The sequence below is a fragment of the Haliotis cracherodii genome, unplaced genomic scaffold (assembly GCF_022045235.1).
Source record: "Haliotis cracherodii isolate W230 unplaced genomic scaffold, xgHalCrac1.p SCAF_25, whole genome shotgun sequence".
Classification (NCBI taxonomy): domain Eukaryota; kingdom Metazoa; phylum Mollusca; class Gastropoda; order Lepetellida; family Haliotidae; genus Haliotis; species Haliotis cracherodii.
In genome coordinates, this window is record NW_027266281.1 from 5,757,059 (window position 1) to 5,781,604 (window position 24,546).

Below are 24,546 nucleotides of genomic sequence, written 5' to 3' on the forward strand. Positions count from 1 at the left end.
TTCCATTTTCGATGCTTGATCGATATCTACAGTGACACCTTGTCAAATAAACTATAAGCCAGGTGGATATGCTTTCTCGGCAGTTCTGCTAAGCTGTGCGAAACACGCCGGCGAGCATCATGGCGAGATATTAATTAACATAGCCAGCCAGGTAAACCGTTAGAGCACGAGCCGGTATCAACAACACCTGTCAAACTCGTCACGAGGGCATCCCCTGACGGAATCCCCTAGCTCATATTATCCGAACCCGCTGATTGGCTGAAATAAATAATACGTCACGGAAAACGGGAAAACACTAACAACATTCCTCGCGTGCTAGCTCGGCGAAATCCACCCTCCCGCAGCCCGTGGATGCTGCCTGTCGGTTTATGGGAAGAAGGTGCATCTGCCAGGGATCAGGTTTCATCAAGGGGGGCCCGATTGGCCGAACCTGCCTCTAAAAATACACCATGGCAGATATAACTCTGCGTCTCATTTGGTACAAACTCGGGGAGAGCTCAAGCAAGATGGCGGAAGCGGCAGCAACTTGGTACTCCAAGCTCCGATGGGAAGATCATTTCTTGGATATTTTGTTGATAGGCTGGTTTTGTTGGTGTTCAGTGATTGTCATTGTCATCAACTCGTTCGTATCTTTCGTGGGTCCTCTGCAACGTCGTCTGCCGTCGGAGACACTGCGCGTGAAGGAAGCCGGTGCTAAACCCGCCCTACCCAAGGGCCCCGGTATTGAGACCTGTCAATGGTTTAACACTGCACTAAACTGGTTCTATCTACACTATTACCATTCTGCGGACTTCCTGGACGAATGGATTAAGTCACTCAATGAACAGATGACCAAACTAGGGGTAAGTGCAGGAAACAATAATGTGCATTATAATTACACACATTAATCTGATAAAAATATGTTCATATACGGATAATTATTACGAAAATCATTTGATGATGCTTGCACAAAAGTCACCCGAGAATTATCCAAAATCACATTAGGCACACCACATATATACAGTGGCATAATGTAGTATTAGAACATATGTATGTGCACTGTCATAGAGTCTAATAACATGTGTATACATACACTGGCATAATAAGGTGCAATAACATGTACGCACTACTGTTATGTAGTATAGTAATAATACACACTGCTATTATGCAATATAATAACAATACACACTGCTATTAAGTAATATAATAACAATATACACTGCGATTATGTAATGTAATATCAGATGCAGGCCTGAATATTATTTTTTTTCAGGAGCCATTTAGCTCCTAAATGTTTTTTAAAGGAGCAAAAGAGTATTTTAGAGAGACGAGCATATGTAGGGAGCCAGCTTTACAATCTGTTAATTGAATTAAGTCATGCTTCACCAAACACAACACAAAAGTTTGCTGGAACAAAGTCAATTCTATTGATAATTCCAATCCACTTGTGGTAGAAGTCAAATTCTGTTTTTGTTAAGGCAAACGCTGGAGTGGTAACTAATCACAATTCCAATGACTCTCTAGATCCATTTTCTAGATTATCTTAGATAATCAACAGTGGATTGTTTTGATCAAATGTCTTTTCAGCATGCTCACCGTCAGACTCATTGCACTGATTTTTCTTAAGGTGGGCTGGAGGGCCCGGAGATTTTGACAATTGTTGGCCTTTTCATGAATATTGTAGAGCTGGTTGTAAATGTGATGCCCGTAAACATAAAAAACCCACAAAAACACATGAAGACTACATAAAAATGCTGAATGTTTAAACAGAATTTTTAAAACTTAACACGCTTAAGGCAGTTTCTGTTCATACTGTTTCATACTGCTTCTATCACATTGTCAATTTTATGATAAAACTATTATAGTTGCCAAACTCAAGTTAATACCAGGGGCAAGCTGGCAACTGACAAAAAACTGATCACAGAATACAGAAATAGATCGCTATAGCGATAGCGACCAAATGAGGTGCAAAATTGAGTGCTGATATGTATGCACTGCCGTTATGTAGTGTAATAACATATACTCTCCCATCATGTAGTGTAATAACATATAGACTCTCCCATCATGAAGTATTATGAAATATATTCACTGGCACGATGTAGCATAATAACATATATCCACTGGTTTTATCATGTTTATGTAGTAATAACATATACACTGCCGTTATGTACTATAATAACATGTATACACTCGCATTATGTAGTGTAATAACATCTAAACATTGATATTATGTATCATAATAACATATATACACTATCATCATGTAGTGTAATAACATATATACACTGGCATGATGTAGTGTTATAACATGCACTGGCATTATCATGATTATATAGTGTTATAACATAAATACACTGGCATTATATATTGTAAGAACATATATACACTGACATGGCGTGTAATAACATATATACACTGGCATTATGTAGTGTAACAACATACATACACAAGCAATATGTGTTGTAATAACATATATACACTGGTAAAATGTATTGTAATAACATATACACACTGGCATTATGTAGTGTAATAACATATATACACTGGCATTATGTAGTGTAATAGGATATATACACTGGCATTATGTTTTGTAATAACATATATACACTGACATTATGATGTGTAAAAACATATGTACACTTTTTTTGGTTGCTTTTGTGTGTTTTTTTCACAAGACGTTTTAAGAAGTTTAACAATTTGAAGAAACATATTGTTTTATTTCTATTGTAATTATTGACCATATGTATATTATAGGCTCTTCACTTGTATTGTCAACAAGTATGTGTCCATTGTTTATCAACATGAAAATGCTGGTATTTTTGCCCGTTTGATTATGTCCATATCATGCAGCAACAACAATGATGCTGCGTATTCCACCACGTGTCAAGGGGATGTAGGTGAAGTGTCAGATGTAGGTCAGGTGGCAAGTTTATGTAGTAATAAGTTATAATCAATTGATACTGATGCTGGCCCAGTGAATGATCATTAGCCATGCATCAGTTAGGATGGCTAACTTGTTGCTTGATGGAGAAATCAATACCCTGGAGGAGGAGGTGATGGCAGCATTGTTCATTTCTTCAGTTTGGACCCTTAAGCAACTTTCAGAATTCATGCTAATCCACTTGTCCAAGACTACGGAATTATGCTGAGGACAAGTAAAGGTCCAGTGACACTAGTCCTGGGAGACAAGTAGTTTGAGGGCTGTAGATCTGAACCAGTATGCTTCAATTTTGCTAAAAATTGGAACTGAGTAAAAGTGGCAGGAAAGGAAACATCATCATCATCGTCATCATCATCTTAGTAAACAGTTTTGTTTCATGGAAGCAGGACTAGCTAAAAAATCTTTTCACTAATCCACTGTGCTAGGCTTAAATGCCTAAACTTGTATGTCTGCTGCATTGGTTCATGACCATGGTCTGATTCACTGTATGGAGTGAGTGAGTGATTTTGGTTTTACGCCGCTTTTAGCAATATTCCAGCAATATCACGGCGGGGGACACCAGAAATGGGCTTCACACATTGTACCCATGTGGGGAATCAAACCCGGGTCTTCTGTGTGACAAGCGACCGCTTTAACCACTAGGCTACCTGACCGCCCCTCACTGCGTGTTGATCATTTATAAAACACTGTGGGTATCAGTTCATTATACCGTCAGTGGTTTCAGTTGTATCATGGGTACCAGTAAGGCGCTCTAGGTTGTATACTGTACTTACAATAATCAGTGGTTTCAGTTGCAGGATTGGTACCAGTAAGAATTTCCGAACAAAACATTCAGCTTTTGTTATCGGTCTGATTTCTCCTAAAAAAAGATTACCAGAAAATACTTCATGTTTTATCATTTGTTTATACACAAAAAGAATATTGTTAGCTTGGTGTCCTGACACTATAGTGGAGATAAGTAAACATGTCTTCAGTGAGTGGGAAAACCATACTTTGGGCCAGCCATAGCATGGGTTCCAGTAAGGCACCCAAGGCTGTACACTGAACTTTCAATAATCAGTTGTTTCAGTTGTAGCATGGGTACCCGTAAGGTGCTGTATGTTGTATAATGTGCTTAGAGTTATCAGTGGTTTCAGTTGTATCATGGGTACCGGTAAGGCGCACTTGGTTGTATACTGCACTTAGCGTAATCAGTGGTTGCAGTTGTATCATGGGTAGCTTTTGACGATTGAAGAAACGATCGAGTAAGTTTTTTATTGACATTTTTAGATACAGTAGATCAGGGTTCACTCAAAGAATTTTATGACATGGACCCTTCATGTGAAAATTTCAAATATTCCCGTGGTACGCCCATACAGCACAATGTTAAAATGCCTCATTGTGTTTGAAAATGTAGACCTAGAATTATCCCTGGTAGATAATTTTATTCAAGCAATACAACTTTTTTGATGTTCGTAGGTGGAAATGAGAGTGTCAATACGGATAAAACTATTGAAAGATCTACACCATTTTCAGTCACACTGAATTAATGTTCATGCGATATCTCTACTATGCGAGAGTATCATGGAATCACAGCCTAAGTCAGTCCCTGCAATGTTCGACCCTTGGAGATCCGGGGTAGAATAGTTCTTCAGCTACCCATGCTTGCCGTAAAAGGCGACTATGCTTGCCGTAAAAGGCGACTATGCTTGTCGTAAAAGGCAACGAACGGGGTTGGGTGGTCAGGCTCGCTGACTTGGTTGATGCAGGTCATCGATCCCAATTGCGTGGATCGATGCTCATGATAACTGGATTGTCTGGTCCAGACTGGATTATTTACAGACCACCGTCATATAGCTGGAATATTGCTGAGTGCGGCGTTAAACAACAAACCAACCAACACACAACCCTGCAATGATCACAAGATACAGCATCAATCACCAGCTGATTATGATGGAAGATTCACCGCAACTGACGGGTTCTGACTGATGAGGGCTCTTTTGTCCTTGCAATGGTGTCTACTTTCCCTTGTGGACGACACTTGCTGGTCAGCGGGAACAGCACGCAGCTTAACCACTTTCTGTCTGACACTGTACATCCATCTGGGGTGGGGGGGGTAGTTCCTCCATCCTGGTCATATTAACTGTTATCTACTTTGTTACCATGGTAACCAGACATACTTGTGACAATGCTTCATTATGTGACTGTAAGAGATGACGCTGGTGGTACATGTTAAACATTGAGGCTTACGATGTTGATTTAGAGAGTTTGTAATGAATGTGTTACAGCTTTGAGCTTTAGATCGTGACATGAATATCAAAGCCACTCTAGTGAATGAGTCCCAAGGTTTACATCAGTCATTCTGGGCATAACACCACGTTTACCTGGCTGTGCTGGGTGTTTACTTGGCTGTGCTGGGTATTTCCCAGGCTGTGCTGGGTATTTACCTGCCTGTGGTGATTGTTTACCTTGCTCTGCTGCATATTTACCTGGCTGTGCTGGGTATTTACCTGCCTGTGGTGATTGTTTACCTGGCTATACTACCTAATTGTTTACCTGGCGTGATTGTTTGCCTGGCTATACCAGCTGATTGTTTACATGGCTCTTCAACTGATTGTTTACCTGGCTTACCAGCTGATTGTTTACCTGGCTATACCAACTGATTGTTTACCTGGCTATACCAGCTGATTGTTCACCTGGCTATACCAGCTGATTGTTTACATGGCTATACAACTGATTGTTTCCCTGGCTTTACCAACTGAGTATTTACCTGGCTGAGTGTTTACCCGGCTATACCATCTGATTGCTTACCTGGCTATACCAACTGATTGTTTACCTGGCTTACCAGCTGATTGTTTACCTGGCTATACCAACTGATTGTTCACCTGGCTATACCAGCTGATTGTTTACCTGGCTTACCAGCTGATTGATCACCTGGCTATACCAACTGATTGCTTACCTGGCTATACCAACTGATTGTTTACCTGGCTTACCAGCTGATTGTTTACCTGGCTATACCAACTGATTGTTCACCTGGCTATACCAGCTGATTGTTTACCTGGCTTACCAGCTGATTGTTCACCTGGCTATACCATCTGATTGCTTACCTGGCTATACCAACTGATTGTTTACCTGGCTTACCAGCTGATTGTTTACCTGGCTATACCAACTGATTGTTCACCTGGCTATACCAGCTGATTGTTTACCTGGCTTACCAGCTGATTGATCACCTGGCTATACCAACTGATTGTTAACCTGGCTATACCAGCTGATTGTTCACCTGGCTTACCAGCTGATTGTTTACCTGGCTTACCAGCTGATTGTTTACCTGGCTATACCAACTGATTGTTTACCTGGCTTACCAGCTGATTGTTTACCTGGCTATACCAGCTGATTGTTCACCTGGCTATACCAGCTGATTGATCACCTGGCTATACCAACTGATTGTTTACCTGGCTATACCAGCTGATTGTTCACCTGGCTTACCAGCTGATTGTTTACCTGGCTATACTAGCTGATTGTTCACCTGGCTTACCAGCTGATTGTTCACCTGGCTATACCATCTGATTGTTTACCTGGCTATACCATCTGATTGTTTGCCTGGCTATACCAACTGATTGTTCACCTGGCTTACCAGCTGATTGTTCACCTGGCTATACCATCTGATTGTTTACCTGGCTATACCATCTGATTGTTTGCCTGGCTTTACCAACTGAGTATTTACCTGGCTGAGTGTTTACCCGGCTATACCATCTGATTGTTTACCTGGCTATACCAACTGATTGTTCACCTGGCTATACCAACTGATTGTTTACCTGGCTTACCAGCTGATTGTTTACCTGGCTATACCAGCTGATTGATCACCTGGCTATACCAACTGATTGTTTACCTGGAATCCTTAAATACATTATGGTATTCACCTTTAACTTCCCATAAATAGAAACGTGGTATCTACCTGTAAATCGACAAAAATAACACAGACATTATTGAGAGGGATTTGCTTTGTTTGACTGACCAAGAAGTAATGAGTGCAGCACTTCAGGACATGGTAAAGGAATTTGCCATTTTGCCAAGTAATTCTCCCATCACCGAGTTGATTGAGAGTGCATGGATCAGTGTAGGGAGAGTAGGATAAACACTTCCACACACAATGGAAAGGTCACCTGCAGAAATAGACACCCCCTTCACTGGCTTCAGTCCCATGGGCATGTAGGGGGAATGGGTGCCACGCCCTAAAAACACCCAACTAAAACTTGGAAGCCCAGCCACAAGTTTTATTGTCTTTTATCAAATATTTAATAAATCGAGACAAGATGCTTCCAATTGTGTTCTGGTATCCATGGTAACCAATTAGAATGTTGCCACAAAGGATTTTGGATAAATTGCTGCTGTGATTATTGTACATACTCTTTTATGAGATTCCAGGAATTTAAACAGATGCGGGATTAAGTCTCATCAGCATCATTTCAACTGCCTCGGTTGAATGGCAGAGGTAGAACTGCCTCGTTGAATGGCATAGATAGAACTGCCTCGGTTGAATGGCATAGGTTAAACTGCCTCGGTTGAATGGCATAGGTAGAACTGCCTCGGTTGAATGGCATAGGTAGAACTGCCTCGGTTTAATGGTATAGGTAGAACTGCCTCGGTTGAATGGCATAGGTAGAAGTGCCTCGGTTGAATGGTATAAGTAGAACTGCCTGAGTTGAATGGCATAGGTAGAACTGCCTCGGTTTAATGGTGTAGGTAGAACTGCCTCGGTTGAATGGCATAGGTAGAACTGCCTCGGTTTAATGGTATAGGTAGAACTGCCTCGGTTAAATGGCATAGGTAGAAGTGCCTCGGTTGAATGGTATAAGTAGAACTGCCTGAGTTGAATGGCATAGGTAGAACTGCCTCGTTGAATGGCATAGGTAGAACTGCCTCGTTGAATGGCATAAGTAGAACTGCCTCGTTGAATGGCATAGGTAGAACTGCCTCGTTGAATGGCATAGGTAGAACTGCCTCGGTTGAATGGCATGGCTTCAACTGTCTTGGTTGAATGGCGTAGGTTAAACTACCTCGGTTGAATGGCATAGCTTCAACTGCCTCGGTTGAATGGCGTAGGTCGACCTGCCTCTGTTTAATGGTATAGGTAGTTCATAGTGAGACAAGTTTGTGTGGAACATATTAATTTTGTTTTCTGTCTACCTCCTTAAGGTGTGGTATTTGACTTTGTCGAGCAAATCTCCAAATTGTTTGGCTGGAACTCTGAAAGCTGAATAATTTGTTCATTTTCACCAAGACTAACCACACCAGGAGCCCCCTTCCTATCAGCGAACATGGAACTGATCACCCTGCCTGCCTGCTGCTTACCTAACTCTGTTAGGGATGGAGATAGAGATGATACTCTCCCACTGGCGGGGAGGTTATTCAAGCTGAAACTTCGCTACCCATCCGTAGCATAACTCAGTTATTTCAGGTCTCCCACATTCTACAGTTTCCGAGGAACTGGCCAGTGTTCCTATTTTGCTGGAGATTCCAGGCAGCATGAAGCGCCGGCGCCGTGAAGACCAAACTAGCGGAGTTCCCTGCCACATTTGGTGAGGAGGGAGATCTTGTCTAGGTTACAGGGTGGTGTAATCTCCTTAACAACTGTAAAGCCTGTCCCCCCTCCCCATCCTCCTCCCCCCTCCTCATCCCGTTCTCATCCCCAGGTGATGCAGGCAGTTTACCCTGCAGCCGGCTCCTGTTGTATGCATTGCTGATAGTTGGGCTTCATTTAAAACAAATCAGTTTTCACTTTTTGTGTTTGAGACGTATGGGGTTATGTTGAGGTTCTGTGTGAGACAAGGAGTGTTATTGCCTCCGTGTATTATATAACTAGTTACAGTTACACTGTTAATAGATCGATACACCACGAGAATATATTGTGATTATTTTATGCAAATTGATGGGCAAATAGTTAGCTAGTGGCTCAGATCAGCAATCTAATTTGCATACAACGGTTTTAGTCAACTAGTGTGATTAATACATGGCCAGGTCAGAAAGGTCAATGACAACGAGGCATTTTCATTTATGAATCATAGTAAATATCTCCCTTATATCAAAGCAACAAAGGTTTCATGTCCCTGATGCCCTCTGACAATTATCACATGTATGAAGTGTAAACTATGTACATCATTTCAATGCCAAGTTACAGTCATGTAGTTATATGCTATATGCAACATTACAAGGTCAGGTTACAGTCGTGTAGGTATAAGCTATATACAACATTACAAAGTCAAGTTACAGTCATGTAGTTATTAGCCTTATACAATATTACAAGGTCAAGTTACAGTCATTTATTTTTAAGATATATACAACATTACGAGGTCAAGTTACAGTCATGTATTTATATGATATATACAACAATACAAGGTCAAATTACAGTCATGTAGTTATAAGATATATACATCATTTCAATGTCAAGTTACAGTCATGTAGTTATAAGCTATATACAACACTACAAGGTCAAGTTACAGCCATGTAGTTATAAGATATATACATCATTTCAATGTCAAATTACAGTCATGCATGTATAAGATATATACAACATTACAAGGTCAAGTTACAGTCATGTAGTTATAAGCTATATACAACATTACAAGGTCAAGTTAGTCATGTAGTTATAAGATATATACGTCATTACAAGGTCAAGTTACAGTCATGTATTTATAAGCTATATACAACATTACAAGGTCAAGTTATAGTCATTTATTTATAAGATATATACATCTTTACAAGGTCAAGTTACAGTCATGCAGTTATAAGATATACATCTTTACAAGGTCAAGTTACAGTCATGTAGTTATAAGCTATACATCTTTACAAGGTCAAGTTACATTCATGTAGTTATAAGCTATACATCTTTACAAGGTCAAGTTACAGTCATGTAGTTATAAGCTTCAGTTCACACCTGAATATATCAGATTGCTTCTGAATTACAAACATAGAATTACACAATATGTCATGACACATATCACAAAAGGGCCTTGTTCATTGCCAAATATTGTGATACACTTTAAACCTCCAATACCCATCACTAGTCACACCCCAAACCAATATACTGTACAAAATTACGTCAGGTGTGCTTATTAAAATGATGAAGAACGCCTCCATGGTGCAGTGGGCAGAACGTCTGTCTGGAGAGTGGAAGGGTGTTGGTTTGATCCACACCGGTGTCATGGCAAGAGAAGCTATCTCAGTGGGCTAGTGCTACAAAATATTCCGGACAAGCGAGTGTGCCAGCCCGTTCAGCCACACACCCAGCTGCCTGCTTCTTGAGAGAGTTGGATGGTGACTAAACCTGAGTGACGGTCAGCTAGCCAAGTGGTTAAAGTGTTCACTCGCCATGCCGAAGCCCCAGGTTCAATTTCCCAGATGGATACAATGTCTAAAGCCCATTTCTGGTCTCACACACTCACTCACTCACTCACTCACTCACTCACTTCAACAGAGGTATTTTGGAGGAGTTACACTGTAATCAGTCACAATTAATGCTTTGGATCTGACATTTTCATTTGTCCTAAGATTTCTATGGTTTGTGAAATTTGTGTTTAATACGACCTAGTCTGGTTGTCATGGTATATTAGGACAATGCAGCACAATCCTTGATATTCAATTTCTTTGTGACTTTTTGCAAAAAACTTTGTGTCTAATTTCCAATCTGTTCCTTTAATATTGGCATTGAGATTCCCCAGCAGCAGGGTAATGCGTGCAGTGCGTTCATCTGACTGTAGAACTGTCGATTCCGACATGATTGAACCCATTTCAAACAGACAAGATAAAATCATCAGCATGAGATACCCCAAATCCCGATAATCATTCTTAAAAAAACCTCCAGAAGCAATCGTGTCCTCAATTTCACACTTCAGCCTCGGTTACAATCAATACAGGGATCGGCTGTGAAACGGAAGGGCTGAGGTGCCTGTCTCACATTGAATCTTCGACGGAAATGGATCACACGTCTTACATGTTAAAAAACACAAAGTGTTGTTGCCTTTCAAAGTACTGATCATTGAGGAAAGTCACGTGGACGATGATTCTGTGATCTGGTTCGCTGGTCTGGGGGTGTGTGTTGAGGCTGGTTCTCTGGTCTGGGGGTGTCTGGTGGCTGGTTCTCTGGTCTGTGGGTGTCTGTGGTGACTGGTTCTCTGGTCTGTGGGTGTCTGTGGTGGCTGGTTCTCTGGTCTGTGGGTGTCTGTGGTGTCTGGTTCTCTGGTCTGTGGGTGTCTGTGGTGGCTGGTTCTCTGGTCTGTGGGTGTCTGTGGTGTCTGGTTCTCTGGTCTGTGGGTGTCTGTGGTGGCTGGTTCTCTGGTCTGTGGGTGTCTGTGGTGGCTGGTTCTCTGGTCTGGGGGTGTCTGTGGTGACTGGTTCTCTGGTCTGGGGGTGTCTGGTGGCTGTTTCTCTGGTCTGTGGATGTTGGTGGTGGCTGGTTCTCAGGACGTCTAGGTTCTCTGGATGGTTCTATGGTCTGTGATGGCTGGTTCTCTGGTCTGTGGGTGTCTGTGGTGGCTGGTTCTCTGGTCTGTGGGTTTCTGTTGAGGCTGGTTCTCTGGTCTGTGGGTGTCTGTGGTGACTGGTTCTCTGGTCTGGGGGTGTCTTTGGTGGCTGGTTCTGTCTGTGGGTGTCTGTGGTGGCTGTTTCTCTGGTCTGTGGGTGTCTGTGGTGACTGGTTCTCTGGTCTGTGGGTGTCTGTGGTGGCTGGTTCTCTGGTCTGTGGGTGTCTGTGGTGTCTGGTTCTCTGGTCTGTGGGTGTCTGTGGTGGCTGGTTCTCTGGTCTGTGGGTGTCTGTGGTGGCTGGTTCTCAGGACGTCAAGGTTCTATGGATGGTTCTATGGTCTGTGGTGTCTGGTTCTCTGGTCTGTGGGTGTCTGTGGTGGCTGGTTCTCTGGTCTGTGGGTTTCTGTTGAGGCTGGTTCTCTGGTCTGGGGGTGTCTGTGGTGACTGGTTCTCTGGTCTGGGGGTGTCTGGTGGCTGGTACTGTCTGTGGTGGCTGTTTCTCTGGTCTGTGGGTGTCTGTGGTGGCTGTTTCTCTGGTCTGTGGGTGTCTGTGGTGACTGGTTCTCTGGTCTGTGGTGGCTGGTTCTCTGGTCTGTGGGTGTCTGTGGTGGCTGGTTCTCTGGTCTGTGCGTGTCTTTGGTGGCTGGTTCTCTGGTCTGGGGGTGTCTTTGGTGGCTGGTTCTCTGGTCTGTGGGTGTCTGTGGTGGCTGGTTCTCTGGTCTGTGGGTGTCTTTGGTGGCTGGTTCTCTGGTCTGGGGGTGTCTTTGGTGGCTGGTTCTCTGGTCTGTGGGTGTCTTTGGTGGCTGGTTCTCTGGTGTGGGGGTGTCTGTGGTGGCTGGTTCTCTGGTCTGTGGGTGTCTTTGGTGGCTGGTTCCCTGGTCTGTGGGTGTCTGTGGTGGCTGGTTCTCTGGTCTGATGAAGAGTGTGGCATCAGATCAATACCTTCATGGACAAGGCAGGTGGTGCCGGTGGTGATGACGCAAGTAGTTGCACAACAGAAGTTGGTCATTGACTTCCCCTAGACAGGCAGCATTAGGCAGTGTTAGATAATGTGAGACTCACAAAGCAAGGGAGTCAACTAACTATATATAAGTTCACTTTCCACCCTTGATGAACTAGGCTGGAATTCCCAGGCTCAGTCGTAGCGCCACAACTGGCTATTATGAGCTATATCCCTACTATGTCCCTATTGACCAATCAGCTTCCATCTCTCATATCACCTGCATTTGCGTCAAACAAAATGGTGGCACCCAGTCAAGATGATCTGATTGATAATCAAGATCTATATTGTTATTCTTACCCCATGAAGTGCATCAAATCACTTGTGAGTGAGTGAGTGAGTGAGTGAGTTAGAGGTGGTATCTGGGGTGAGTGAGTGAGTGAGTGAGTGAGAGGTGGTATCTGGGGTGAGTGAGTGAGTGAGTGAGTGAGAGGTGGTATCTGGGGTGAATTAGTGAGTAATTTTGTGTGTGTGAGAGAGTGTCCGTGCATGCATGTGTGTCAGATCTTGTCATGAAAGAAGTTTCATGTCAGACATGACATGTATCGGTAGTTCCAAATGGTCATCCAGTGTTGCTGAAACTAGTTACAAGACATGTTCCTGGGACCAAATTCTGTAGTAGTATCCTGTTCATCCAGTTTATCACTGTAATACAGACTTTCAGAGCCCAAAAAACATTGACACACTCATAGAAAGTCATCATCTGTATTTCTGTTAATGCTGCGAGTGTAGGGTTGATGTGGGCATTTACCTGTATTGTCCAGCATTCTACTGACCGATACATCACAGCTGGACACTGTCACGGAATGACAGACTTCATTGTCATGGTTACTGTTGATCTGATTCCAGTTAATGGATTTCATAGTTTGCAGTTCCAGGTTCCAACTAAGTAATTAATCAATTAAGAAATGTGATCGATTATTTTCCAATCACATTAGTTCAACATAATGTATTTGTCAGGATAGTGGAATTGAGTAAAGCATGTTATGAACGTTTTGAGGCGCTATCACAGGTCTAATTGTAAGATATCGATATTGTGTTGTTTTCTATTTATCTTTATTTGCATGAAGGTAACAGGGAAATGAGGCTTAAGATTAATATTTTTGTCCATTTGCAAGATGAATCATAATCTTTCATTTATTTCTTGTTTTTTTTCAATCAATCTTAAACATATTGCCAATTCCCAACTCGGGCGCCATTGTACTAACAACATTAGCTTTTCGAATGTCATAAGTCAATGTTAAGGTATGGGAGTTACAATCACCTTAGCGGGAAGATCGCTTTGTACGACGGCACCATCGTCAGCTGTAGATAGGATCTGCCTCCAAGCATGGACTTCTTTCCTGGGAAGAGTGCCATGTTGTATTAGTTTTCTGTGAAGAGTGCCATGTTGTATTGGTTCCCTGGGAAGAGTGCCATGTTGTATAGGTTTCCTGGGAAGAGTGCCATGTTGTATTGGTTTCCTGGGAAGAGTGCCATGTTGTATTGGTTTCCTGGGAAGAGTGCCATGTTGTATCGGTTTCCTGGGAAGAGTGCCATGTTGTATTGGTTTCCTGGGAAGAGTGCCATGTTTTTTTGGTCTCCTGGGAAGAGTGCCATGTTGTATCGGTTTCCTGGGAAGAGTGCCATGTTGTATTGGTTTCCTGGGAAGAGTGCCATGTTGTATTGGTTTCCCGGGAAGAGTGCCATGTTGTATTGGTTTCCTGGGAAGAGTGCCATGTTGTATTGGTTTCCTGGGAAGAGTGCCATGTTGTATTGGTGACCACATCAGGGGGGAGAAATTGGCTTGGACAGCGCCATTGTGTTCCTGCGGCACATTGATCCTCTTTAAAGACAAGTGCAATATTTACAAGTGAATAGTAGGGGTGACTATTGGTCTGGAAATCACTATTGCGATAACTATTGCTATTGCAAGCAACTATTGCGATAAATATCGATAGTTTTCAGTGTATCATTTTAGATGGATTTTAGAGTTGAATTTAACCCTGGAACTGAAGTTTCCTTTGAATGTGATAACCATAACAACAAATAAAAAGTAAAGTTTGAGATATGACTGATTTGTTTTTCTTCACCCTAATAATTTAAGAAAAAGAAACTTCCACATTACCATGTGTAAATTACTACCACTCATGATCAAAAGAAAACCAAATTTGAAAAGCATTGCATGTATTTTATTGATATGGTAAATGCAAACGAAACTATCAATATCCCTAACTGAAATCAATACTATTGATCGGAAACTGATTTAATAATCAATTTATTGACTTTAAGTGCTAACCAATAGCAATATATCGATATTTTGATTTATCGTGACTCCCCAAGTGAATAGGGAGTAGGTAGTCATCCCTGTCATGGATGGCTCAGACAGATACCTGACCATGTTAGAATCTCTTGCAAGGCATGCTGGTAGCTGGTAGATGTGTCATGTATTTTATGGAAATCGTTCCTGGAGGGTTTTGTAGGTCTGGGGGAACACGTGGTATAGTATTTCAAGATTGTTGGTCTGTAATCTACATTTTCTGGAAACATAAATTGAATGATGTAGTTTTGTGAGGAGGTTAGCATGAAAAGCTGGGACTGTGAGCCGTGCTCCCTGTCGGTGTGAGAGGCAGCTTCATGAAACAGTCTGCAAGCTGTTGGCTTGTTTGATCGTAAGGTACACAGTCAGTTCGCTCATTGCCAGTTCCTCACAGAGATATGACGTCCCTACACAATGAGGAAGTTATTAACTGTGTTGAAGTCATGTTTTTTTATGTGGGCGTGAAATTTAACATGTTGTATTAGAGAGATGTGCATTTTCTTGCCAAATTATCAAACGCATCATCTCTTTGCTGTGTCATGGGTAAGCTGAAGTACAGAGTTTGGTGATAAGGAAATTACATGTGTTGTCATGGTTACTGGAATAAAAGTTTTTCTGAAGTGAGAATATTTAGTTTCCAAATGGTGAATGCAAGACTGTGATGATGCAGAATGTTGCGGTGTGTTTATTTGTACTGGATGGTGAAGATGCTGGTGACTGTTGTTGGTTTAACTGCAACAGTAGAAACCATTTTCCTGTTGCTTCACGATGCATGGACTGAGTGTACCTTGAACACAACCTGGCTTGAGTCATCTGACCTGAGCAGGACCTGATCCGGGCAGATGGGTATCCACGGCAACTGGCAGACAGATGCAGCCCAGATCTATACTCTGTCTACCTGGTGATGATGGACATGTGTTGGACATGGACCATGGCTTTGCTTCATGTGTCTGGACATGGACCATGACTTTACTTCATGTGTCAGACAGGACATGGACCATGGCTTTACTTCATGTGTCTGACAGGACATGGACCACAGCTTTACTTCATGGGTCTGACATCACATGGACCATGGCTTTACTTCATGTGTCTGACAGCACATGGACCACGGCTTCACTTCATGTGTCTGACAGGACATGGACCATGGCTTCACTTCATGTGCCAGACAGCACATGGACCATGGCTTCACTTCATGTGTCTGACAGCACATGGACCATGGCTTCACTTCATGTGTCAGACAGGACATGGACCATGGCTTTACTTCATGTGTCAGACATCACATGGACCATGGCTTTACTTCATGTGTCAGACAGGACATGGACCACGGCTTCACTTCATGTGTCAGACAGGACATGGACCACGGCTTCACTTCATGTGTCTGGACATGGACCATGGCTTCTCTTCATGTGTCTGACAGGACATGGACCATGGCTTTACTTCATGTGTCAGACAGGACATGGACCATGGCTTCACTTCATGTGTCAGACAGGACATGGACCATGGCTTCACTTCATGTGTCAGACAGGACATGGACCATGGCTTTACTTCATGGGTCAGACATCACATGGACCATGGCTTTACTTCATGTGTCAGACAGGACATGGACCACGGCTTGAATTCATGTGTCAGACAGGACATGGACCACGGCTTCACTTCATGTGTCTGGACATGGACCACAGCTTTACTTCATGGGTCAGACATCACATGGACCATGGCTTTACTTCATGTGTCAGACAGGACATGGACCACGGCTTGAATTCATGTGTCTGACAGCACATGGACCATGACTTTACTTCATGTGTCTGACAGCACATGGACCATGGCTTTACTTCATGTGTCTGACAGGACATGGACCATGGCTTCACTTCATGTGTCAGACAGCACATGGACCATGGCTTTACTTCATGTGTCAGACAGGACATGGACCACGGCTTGAATTCATGTGTCTGACAGGACATGGACCATGACTTTACTTCATGTGTCTGACAGCACATGGACCATGACTTTACTTCATGTGTCTGACAGCACATGGACCATGGCTTTACTTCATGTGTCTGACAGGACATGGACCATGGCTTCACTTCATGTGTCAGACAGCACATGGACCATGGCTTTACTTCATGTGTCAGACAGGACATGGACCACGGCTTGAATTCATGTGTCAGACAGCACATGGACCATGGCTTCACTTCATGTGTCAGACAGCACATGGACCATGGCTTTACTTCATGTGTCAGACAGGACATGGACCACGGCTTGAATTCATGTGTCTGACAGGACATGGACCACGGCTTCACTTCATGTGTCTGGACATGGACCATGGCTCCACTTCATCTGTCAGACATTACATGGACCATGGCTCCACTTCATCTGTCAGACATTAGTTTAGGTGCTGTCGAAGTTACAGACTTTGGTGGAGGTAGTGCTCAGATATATCATGTGCAAGGTCGGTTAGATAGACTTCTCTGTATGTGACAGGAATACCACAGTTAGGCAGCCGTGTTAGGAAAAGGCATCAGTTAGGCAATCATGCTATGAGAGGGCATCAGTTAGGCAATCATGCTGTGAGAAGGCATCAGTTAGGCAATCATGCTGTGGAGGCATCAGTTAGGCAATCATGCTGTGGAGGCATCAGTTAGGCAATCATGCTGTGAGAGGGCATCAGTTAGGCAATCATGCTATGAGAGGGCATCAGTTAGGCAATCATGCTGTGGAGGCATCAGTTAGGCAATCATGCTGTGGAGGCATCAGTTAGGCAATCATGCTGTGAGAGGGCATCAGTTAGGCAATCATGCTGTGAGAGGGCATCAGTTAGGCAATCATGCTGTGAGAGGGCATCAGTTAGGCAATCATGCTGTGGAGGCATCAGTTAGGCAATCATGCTGTGAGAGGGCATCAGTTAGGCAATCATGCTGTGAGAGGGCATCAGTTAGGCAATCATGCTATGAGAGGGCATCAGTTAGGCAATCATGCTGTGAGAGGGCATCAGTTAGGCAATCATGCTGTGAGAGGGCATCAGTTAGGCAATCATGCTGTGGAGGCATCAGTTAGGCAATCATGCTGTGAGAGGGCATCAGTTAGGCAATCATGCTGTGGAGGCATCAGTTAGGCAATCATGCTGTGGAGGCATCAGTTAGGCAATCATGCTGTGAGAAGGCATCAGTTAGGCAATCATGCTGTGAGAGGGCATCAGTTAGGCAATCATGCCAATTTTCTGAGCCACGGTTTCTTGTGTCAATGGAAATGTTTTTGCCATGCAGCAGTCGTACTCTGGACCAATTGCCCATCCCCAATCCATAATTCTCTGTTGGTGAAATGCGCTGTTTATATACCCTGTTGCTATGAACACTGTAAGCTGTGTGTGAGATTAGGGCCACATTAACCAGGGTTGCGGCAAACTCATCAATATCAGAAATCAATTGGGAGGCTGGAGAGTTCATGGACTTTCACGGACCACACCCAACAACACCCGACAACACGAGAATGCCCTGGGTAAGGGTACTGACTGCTGAGTTTTCCATTCTTTAAAGAAACCTGACACAATATTGGTTGGTTGGTTGGTTGGTTTGTTGTTTAACGCCGTACTCAGCAATATTCCAGCTATATGACGGCGGTCTGTAAATAATCGAGTCTGGACCAGACAATCCAGTGATTAATATCATGAGCATCGATCCACGCAATTGGAATCGATGACATGCATCAACCAAGTCAGCGAGCCTGACCACCTGATCCCGTTAGTCGCCTTTTATGACAAGCATAGTCACCTTTTACGGCAAGCATAGTCGCTTTTTACGGCAAGCATGGGTTGCTCAAGACCTATTCTACCCCGGTTCTTCACGGGTACCTGACACAATAGGATGATGACACTGTCGGTATATAACTCACGTTCTCTGCTTCAGTCCATCTTCCTGAGTCAGGGCATTAACTGACTATAAGAGTCCAGAATCAAAACCCTTGCCGAACTAGGCTTGAATTCAAGTTATATTTTGGCTGGGCTAAAAAGTCTGTGCATAGTTCAATCAAAATTGCATAACAAACTAGTCATCCTCTTCGTAAACAACATGGATTTCAATATGTAGATTTCGGTTGACTGCAGCATTTGCAAAGCATGTGTACCGCCAACTGGCCGTCGACAGATATTTTTCAAGTCTTTTCAGGTTTTTAATGAAGGTGCTCAAGTCATTTGATGCGCCTCGCAGTGTTAGGGTTTATTATTACAATATATATCTTGATTGTTGATCAGATTGACTTGACTGGCTGTCGCCATTTTGTTTGTGGCAAATACAAGTGAAATGAGAGGTGGAATCTGATTGGTCAATAGGAGGTACGTAGAAGGGACATAACTCATGATAGCCGCTGATGGCGCTACGATCGAGCATGGAAATTCCAGCCTAGTTCAGCAATTGTGGGAACTGGACTTTTACGGTCAGTAAACTCCCTTGCCTCGGGAAGATGCATGAGTTGAATTTGTACCTGTTCCTATTCTAGACACAGCGTGGAGAACAGTCTGTAGGAGCCTAGAGTCTTCTGTCCCATACAAACACCAGACACAAACGACTGCATCCTTACAAACACCAGACACAAACGACTGCATCCTTACAAACACCAGACACAACAACTGCATCCTTACAAACACCAGACACAAACAACTGCATCCTTACAAACACCAGACACAAACGACTGCATCCTTACAAACACCAAACACAAAGGACTGCATCCCTCACAAACACCAGACACAAACGACTGCATCCTTACAAACACCAAACACAAAGGACTGCATCCCTCACAAACACCAGACACAAACGACTGCATCCTTACAAACACCAGACACAAACAACTGCATCCTTACAAACACCAGACACAAACAACTGCATCCTTACAAACACCAGACACAAACAACTGCATCCCTTACAAACACCAGACACAAACGACTGCATCCTTACAAACACCAGACACAAAGGACTGCATCCTTACAAACACCAGACACAAAGGACTGCATCCTTACAAACACCAGACACACACAACTGTATCCTTACAAACACCAGACACAAACAACTGCATCCCTTACAAACACCAGACACAAAGGACTGCATCCTTACAAACACCAGACACAAAGGACTGCATCCTTACAAACACCAGACACAAAGGACTACATCCTTACAAACACCAGACACAAACGACTGCATACTTACAAACACCAGACACAAACGACTGCATCCTTACAAACACCAGACACAAACGACTGCATCCTTACAAACACCAGACACAAAGGACTGCATCCTTACAAACACCAGACACAAACAACTGCATCCCTTACAAACACCAGACACAAAGGACTGCATCCTTACAAACACCAGACACAAAGGACTGCATCCTTACAAACACCAGACACAAAGGACTGCATCCTTACAAACACCAAACACAAAGGACTGCATCCCTTACAAACACCAGACACAAACGACTGCATCCTTACAAACACCAGACACAAAGGACTGCATCCTTACAAACACCAGACACAAACAACTGCATCCTTACAAACACCAGACACAAACAACTGCATCCCTTACAAACACCAGACACAAAGGACTGCATCCTTACAAACACCAGACACAAAGGACTGCATCCTTACAAACACCAGACACAAAGGACTGCATCCTTACAAACACCAGACACAAACAACTGCATCCTTACAAACACCAGACACAAATGACTACATCCTTACAAACACCAGACACAAACGACTGCATACTTACAAACACCAGACACAAACGACTGCATCCCTTACAAACACCAGACACAAACGACTGCATCCTTACAAACACCAGACACAAAGGACTGCATCCTTACAAACACCAGACACAAACAACTGCATCCTTACAAACACCAGACACAAAGGACTGCATCCTTACAAACACCAGACACAAAGGACTGCATCCTTACAAACACCAGACACAAACAACTGCATCCTTACAAACACCAGACACAAATGACTACATCCTTACAAACACCAGACACAAACGACTGCATACTTACAAACACCAGACACAAACGACTGCATCCCTTACAAACACCAGACACAAACGACTGCATCCTTACAAACACCAGACACAAAGGACTGCATCCTTACAAACACCAGACACAAACAACTGCATCCTTACAAACACCAGACACAAACAACTGCATCCCTTACAAACACCAGACACAAACGACTGCATCCTTACAAACACCAGACACAAACGACTGCATCCCTTACAAACACCACACAAAAAAGGACTGCATCCCTCACAAACACCAGACACAAACGACTGCATCCTTACAAACACCAGACACAAACGACTGCATCCTTACAAACACCAGACACAAACGACTGCATCCTTACAAACACCAGACACAAAGGACTGCATCCTTACAAACACCAGACACAAACAACTGCATCCCTTACAAACACCAGACACAAACGACTGCATCCTTACAAACACCAGACACAAAGGACTGCATCCTTACAAACACCAGACACAAATGACTACATCCTTACAAACACCAGACACAAACGACTGCATTCCATACAAACAGCAGACACAAATGACTGTATCCTTACAAACACCAGACACAAATGACTGCATCCTTACAAACACTAGACACAAACGACTGCATCCCTTACAAACACCAGACATAAACGACTACATCCTTACAAACACCAGACACAAAGGACTGCATCCCATACAAACAGCAGACACAAATGACTGTATCCTTACAAACACCAGACACAAATGACTGCATCCTTACAAACACTAGACACAAACGACTGCATCCCTTACAAACACCAGACACAAACAACTGCATCCCTTACAAACACCAGACACAAAGGACTGCATCCTTACAAACACCAGACACAAAGGACTGCATCCTTACAAACACCAGACACAAATGACTACATCCTTACAAACACCAGACACAAACGACTGCATCCCTTACAAACACCAGACACAAAGGACTGCATCCTTACAAACACCAGACACAAAGGACTGCATCCTTACAAACACCAGACACAAACGACTGCATCCCTTACAAACACCAGACACAAAGGACTGCATCCTTACAAACACCAGACACAAAGGACTGCATCCCATACAAACAGCAGACACAAAGGACTGCATCCTTACAAAAACCAGACACAAAGGACTGCATCCTTACAAACACCAGACACAAAGGACTGCATCCCTTACAAACACCAGACACAAAGGACTGCATCCCTTACAAACACCAGACACAAAGGACTGCATCCTTACAAACACCAGACACAAACGACTACATCCTTACAAACACCAGACACAAACGACTACATCCCATACAAACACCAGACACAAAGGACTGCATCCTTACAAACACCAGACACAAAGGACTGCATCCTTACAAACACCAGACACAAACGAAGATGTATACGTACGAGTCCCCTGGACCCAGGTGAATGCAGAACCGAATATACTGATGGACAGAAATAAGGAATAACTCAGAGTGTTGAATTCAAGACAAACATTTCCTGATGGGTTGAGATAAAAACCTGTTTCGTTACAAGCCCTGTGAATCATTCAAGACTATGTGAATAGTAGGTTACCTGTCTGCGTCTGCTTGCGTTTCTCTCCGGGAAGCCATTTTTTGTTTTCAAAACCTAGCATTGTATGAAAGGCGCTATTGTTTACCAATCAGCTACGAATTAGGATACAAAAATTGACGTTGACTATTCACAATATGTTTTTCAATTGGCTTCTATGAGTATGTTTGCCGTAGAATATAATTGTCGGAAAGAGATTTTGGCGATTGGCTGATACACAAACATTTTATCTACCAGTTGTAACATATGCATTGGTTTTATCTACCAGTTGTAACATATGCATGATTATATTTCAATAGAGCATTTATAGTTTTTTTTTCATATTTGATATGCTAGGATCTGATTTGTTTGAGTATTTCAGTTTATTTAATGAGTATATTTAATGAGTATTTTACGCAAATAAGCAGCTTATCATGCTTATTCTCACGTTCTGCAAACATTTCTTTACTAGACTTTTAGTTTCCACACACCTGGTTATTGTTACCATGGTGTATAATCCAGGCCATGAAATACTGCTGACTCGACACCACCGGTCAGCTCCATCCTGTGGCAGTCCCCTTCAGCCAGCATCAGTGAGAAGCTGTGCCTGGGGTCCATGTTTGATCTGTGAGAAGCAGTGCCTGGGGTCCACCTTGGATCTGTGAGAAGCAGTGCCTGGGGTCCACCTTGGATCTGTGAGAAGCAGTGCCTGGGGTCCACCTTGGATCTGTGAGAAGCAGTGCCTGGGGTCCACCTTGGATCTGTGAGATGCAAGCTCCTCAGTGTGGAGAGAGGTGCTGCTATCTCCCCACAACCACTTCACTGTAAATATATTTGTGTGTTCACAGCTGAGGTGATTGTCAGTGAAGTACCTGGCAGGTAGACAGAGGAGGGAGAGTTATCCTTGGGCAGGTAGATAGAGGAATATAGCTGTGTTATTCGTGTATCCTTGGGCAGGTAGATATAGGAATATAGCTGTGTTATTCTTGTAGTCTTGGGCAGGTAGATAAAGGAATATCGCTGTGTTATTCTTGTCTTGGGCAGGTAGATAGAGGAATATAGCTGCATTATTCTAGGGCAGGTAGATAGAGGAATATAGCTGTGTTATTCTTGTAGTCTTGGGCAGGTAGATACAGGCAGGAGAACATGGCTGTTGTATAGGGGTAGGGTTCCAGTGGGCTGTGTTTAAGCCTTCAGTGTTATGGAGCTAGGACAGCCTGCTGCCACAGTGTTTCTGTTCCTAGTGTTAGTATAATTATTTTGTGAGATACAAACAAGTTGATGTTGAATAGACCTGACTGCTTGGATGTTGGTCTGAGGGGATCCCTCTGTTGCGAGGGTAGTACATGCTTCATGGTTGATGATGTTGTAAAGTGTTGCAGCAGTTTAAGCTACATGAGGACTGACAGTTTGCACGAGATGAACAATCAGAGCTGACACACGGTCCAGGGTTGCCCATTTAACTCACAGCTGGTTCACGATATCCTTCCACTAAGAAGGAACAGTTTTAAGCATGGAGGGCAAGCTACAAATATTTTGCAACTTTGGATACATATGTGTGGTTTCCGCCATACACAACCAAGGATACACATGTGAGGGTTTTACCATATACAGTCAAGGGTACACATGTGAGGGTTTACCCATACGCATTCAAGGGTACAAATGTGAGGGTTTAACCATACACAAGCAAGGGTACACATGTGAGGGTTTAACCATACACAAGCAAGGGTACACATATGAGGGTTTAACCACACACAATCAAGGGTACACATATGAGGGTTTAACCACACACAATCAAGGGTACACATGTGAGGGTTTAACCATACTCAAGCAAGGGTACACATGTGAGGGTTTAACCATACAAAAGCAAGGGTACACATTTGAGGGTTTAACCATACACATTCAAGGGTACACATGTGAAGGTTTAACCATACACAATCAAGGGTACACATGTGAGGGTTTAACCATACACAAGCAAGGGTACACCTGTGAGGGTTTAACACTGACGATTAAGTCAACTTATTTCTTCATTTATTATGAATGTTTTAATTACCAGCCCTGCATTGTATGCACAAGTTAATGACTCTTGGAAACGTGATGGTTTCATATTGTTTGAAATCTGATGTGTGGTAAACATTTTTTCTCTTTGACCGTGATCTATAAATGGTCACGTGGTTCCAGCTATTATCATGGCGTGTACAGATCGGCGTTAGTGCTGTTAGTAATAGCATCCTGAT

General features: G+C 43.1%; 1 protein-coding gene across 8 annotated transcripts in view; it reads left to right on the forward strand.

The window, feature by feature from the left end:
* Positions 1-291: 291 nt before the first annotated feature.
* LOC139472740 (phospholipid transfer protein C2CD2L-like) overlaps positions 292-24,546 on the forward strand; it is a 99,716-nt gene continuing 75,461 nt past the window's right edge. For 4 of the 8 annotated variants that reach the window (XM_071255200.1, XM_071255203.1, XM_071255201.1 and 1 more), the window contains exon 1: positions 292-842. In XM_071255200.1, the coding sequence (XP_071111301.1) occupies positions 450-842 (393 nt within the window). In that variant the 5' untranslated portion in view covers positions 292-449. The remainder of the gene's footprint in view (positions 843-24,546) is intronic. The other 4 variants (XM_071255204.1, XM_071255206.1, XM_071255205.1 and 1 more) reach the window with 2 other exon arrangements.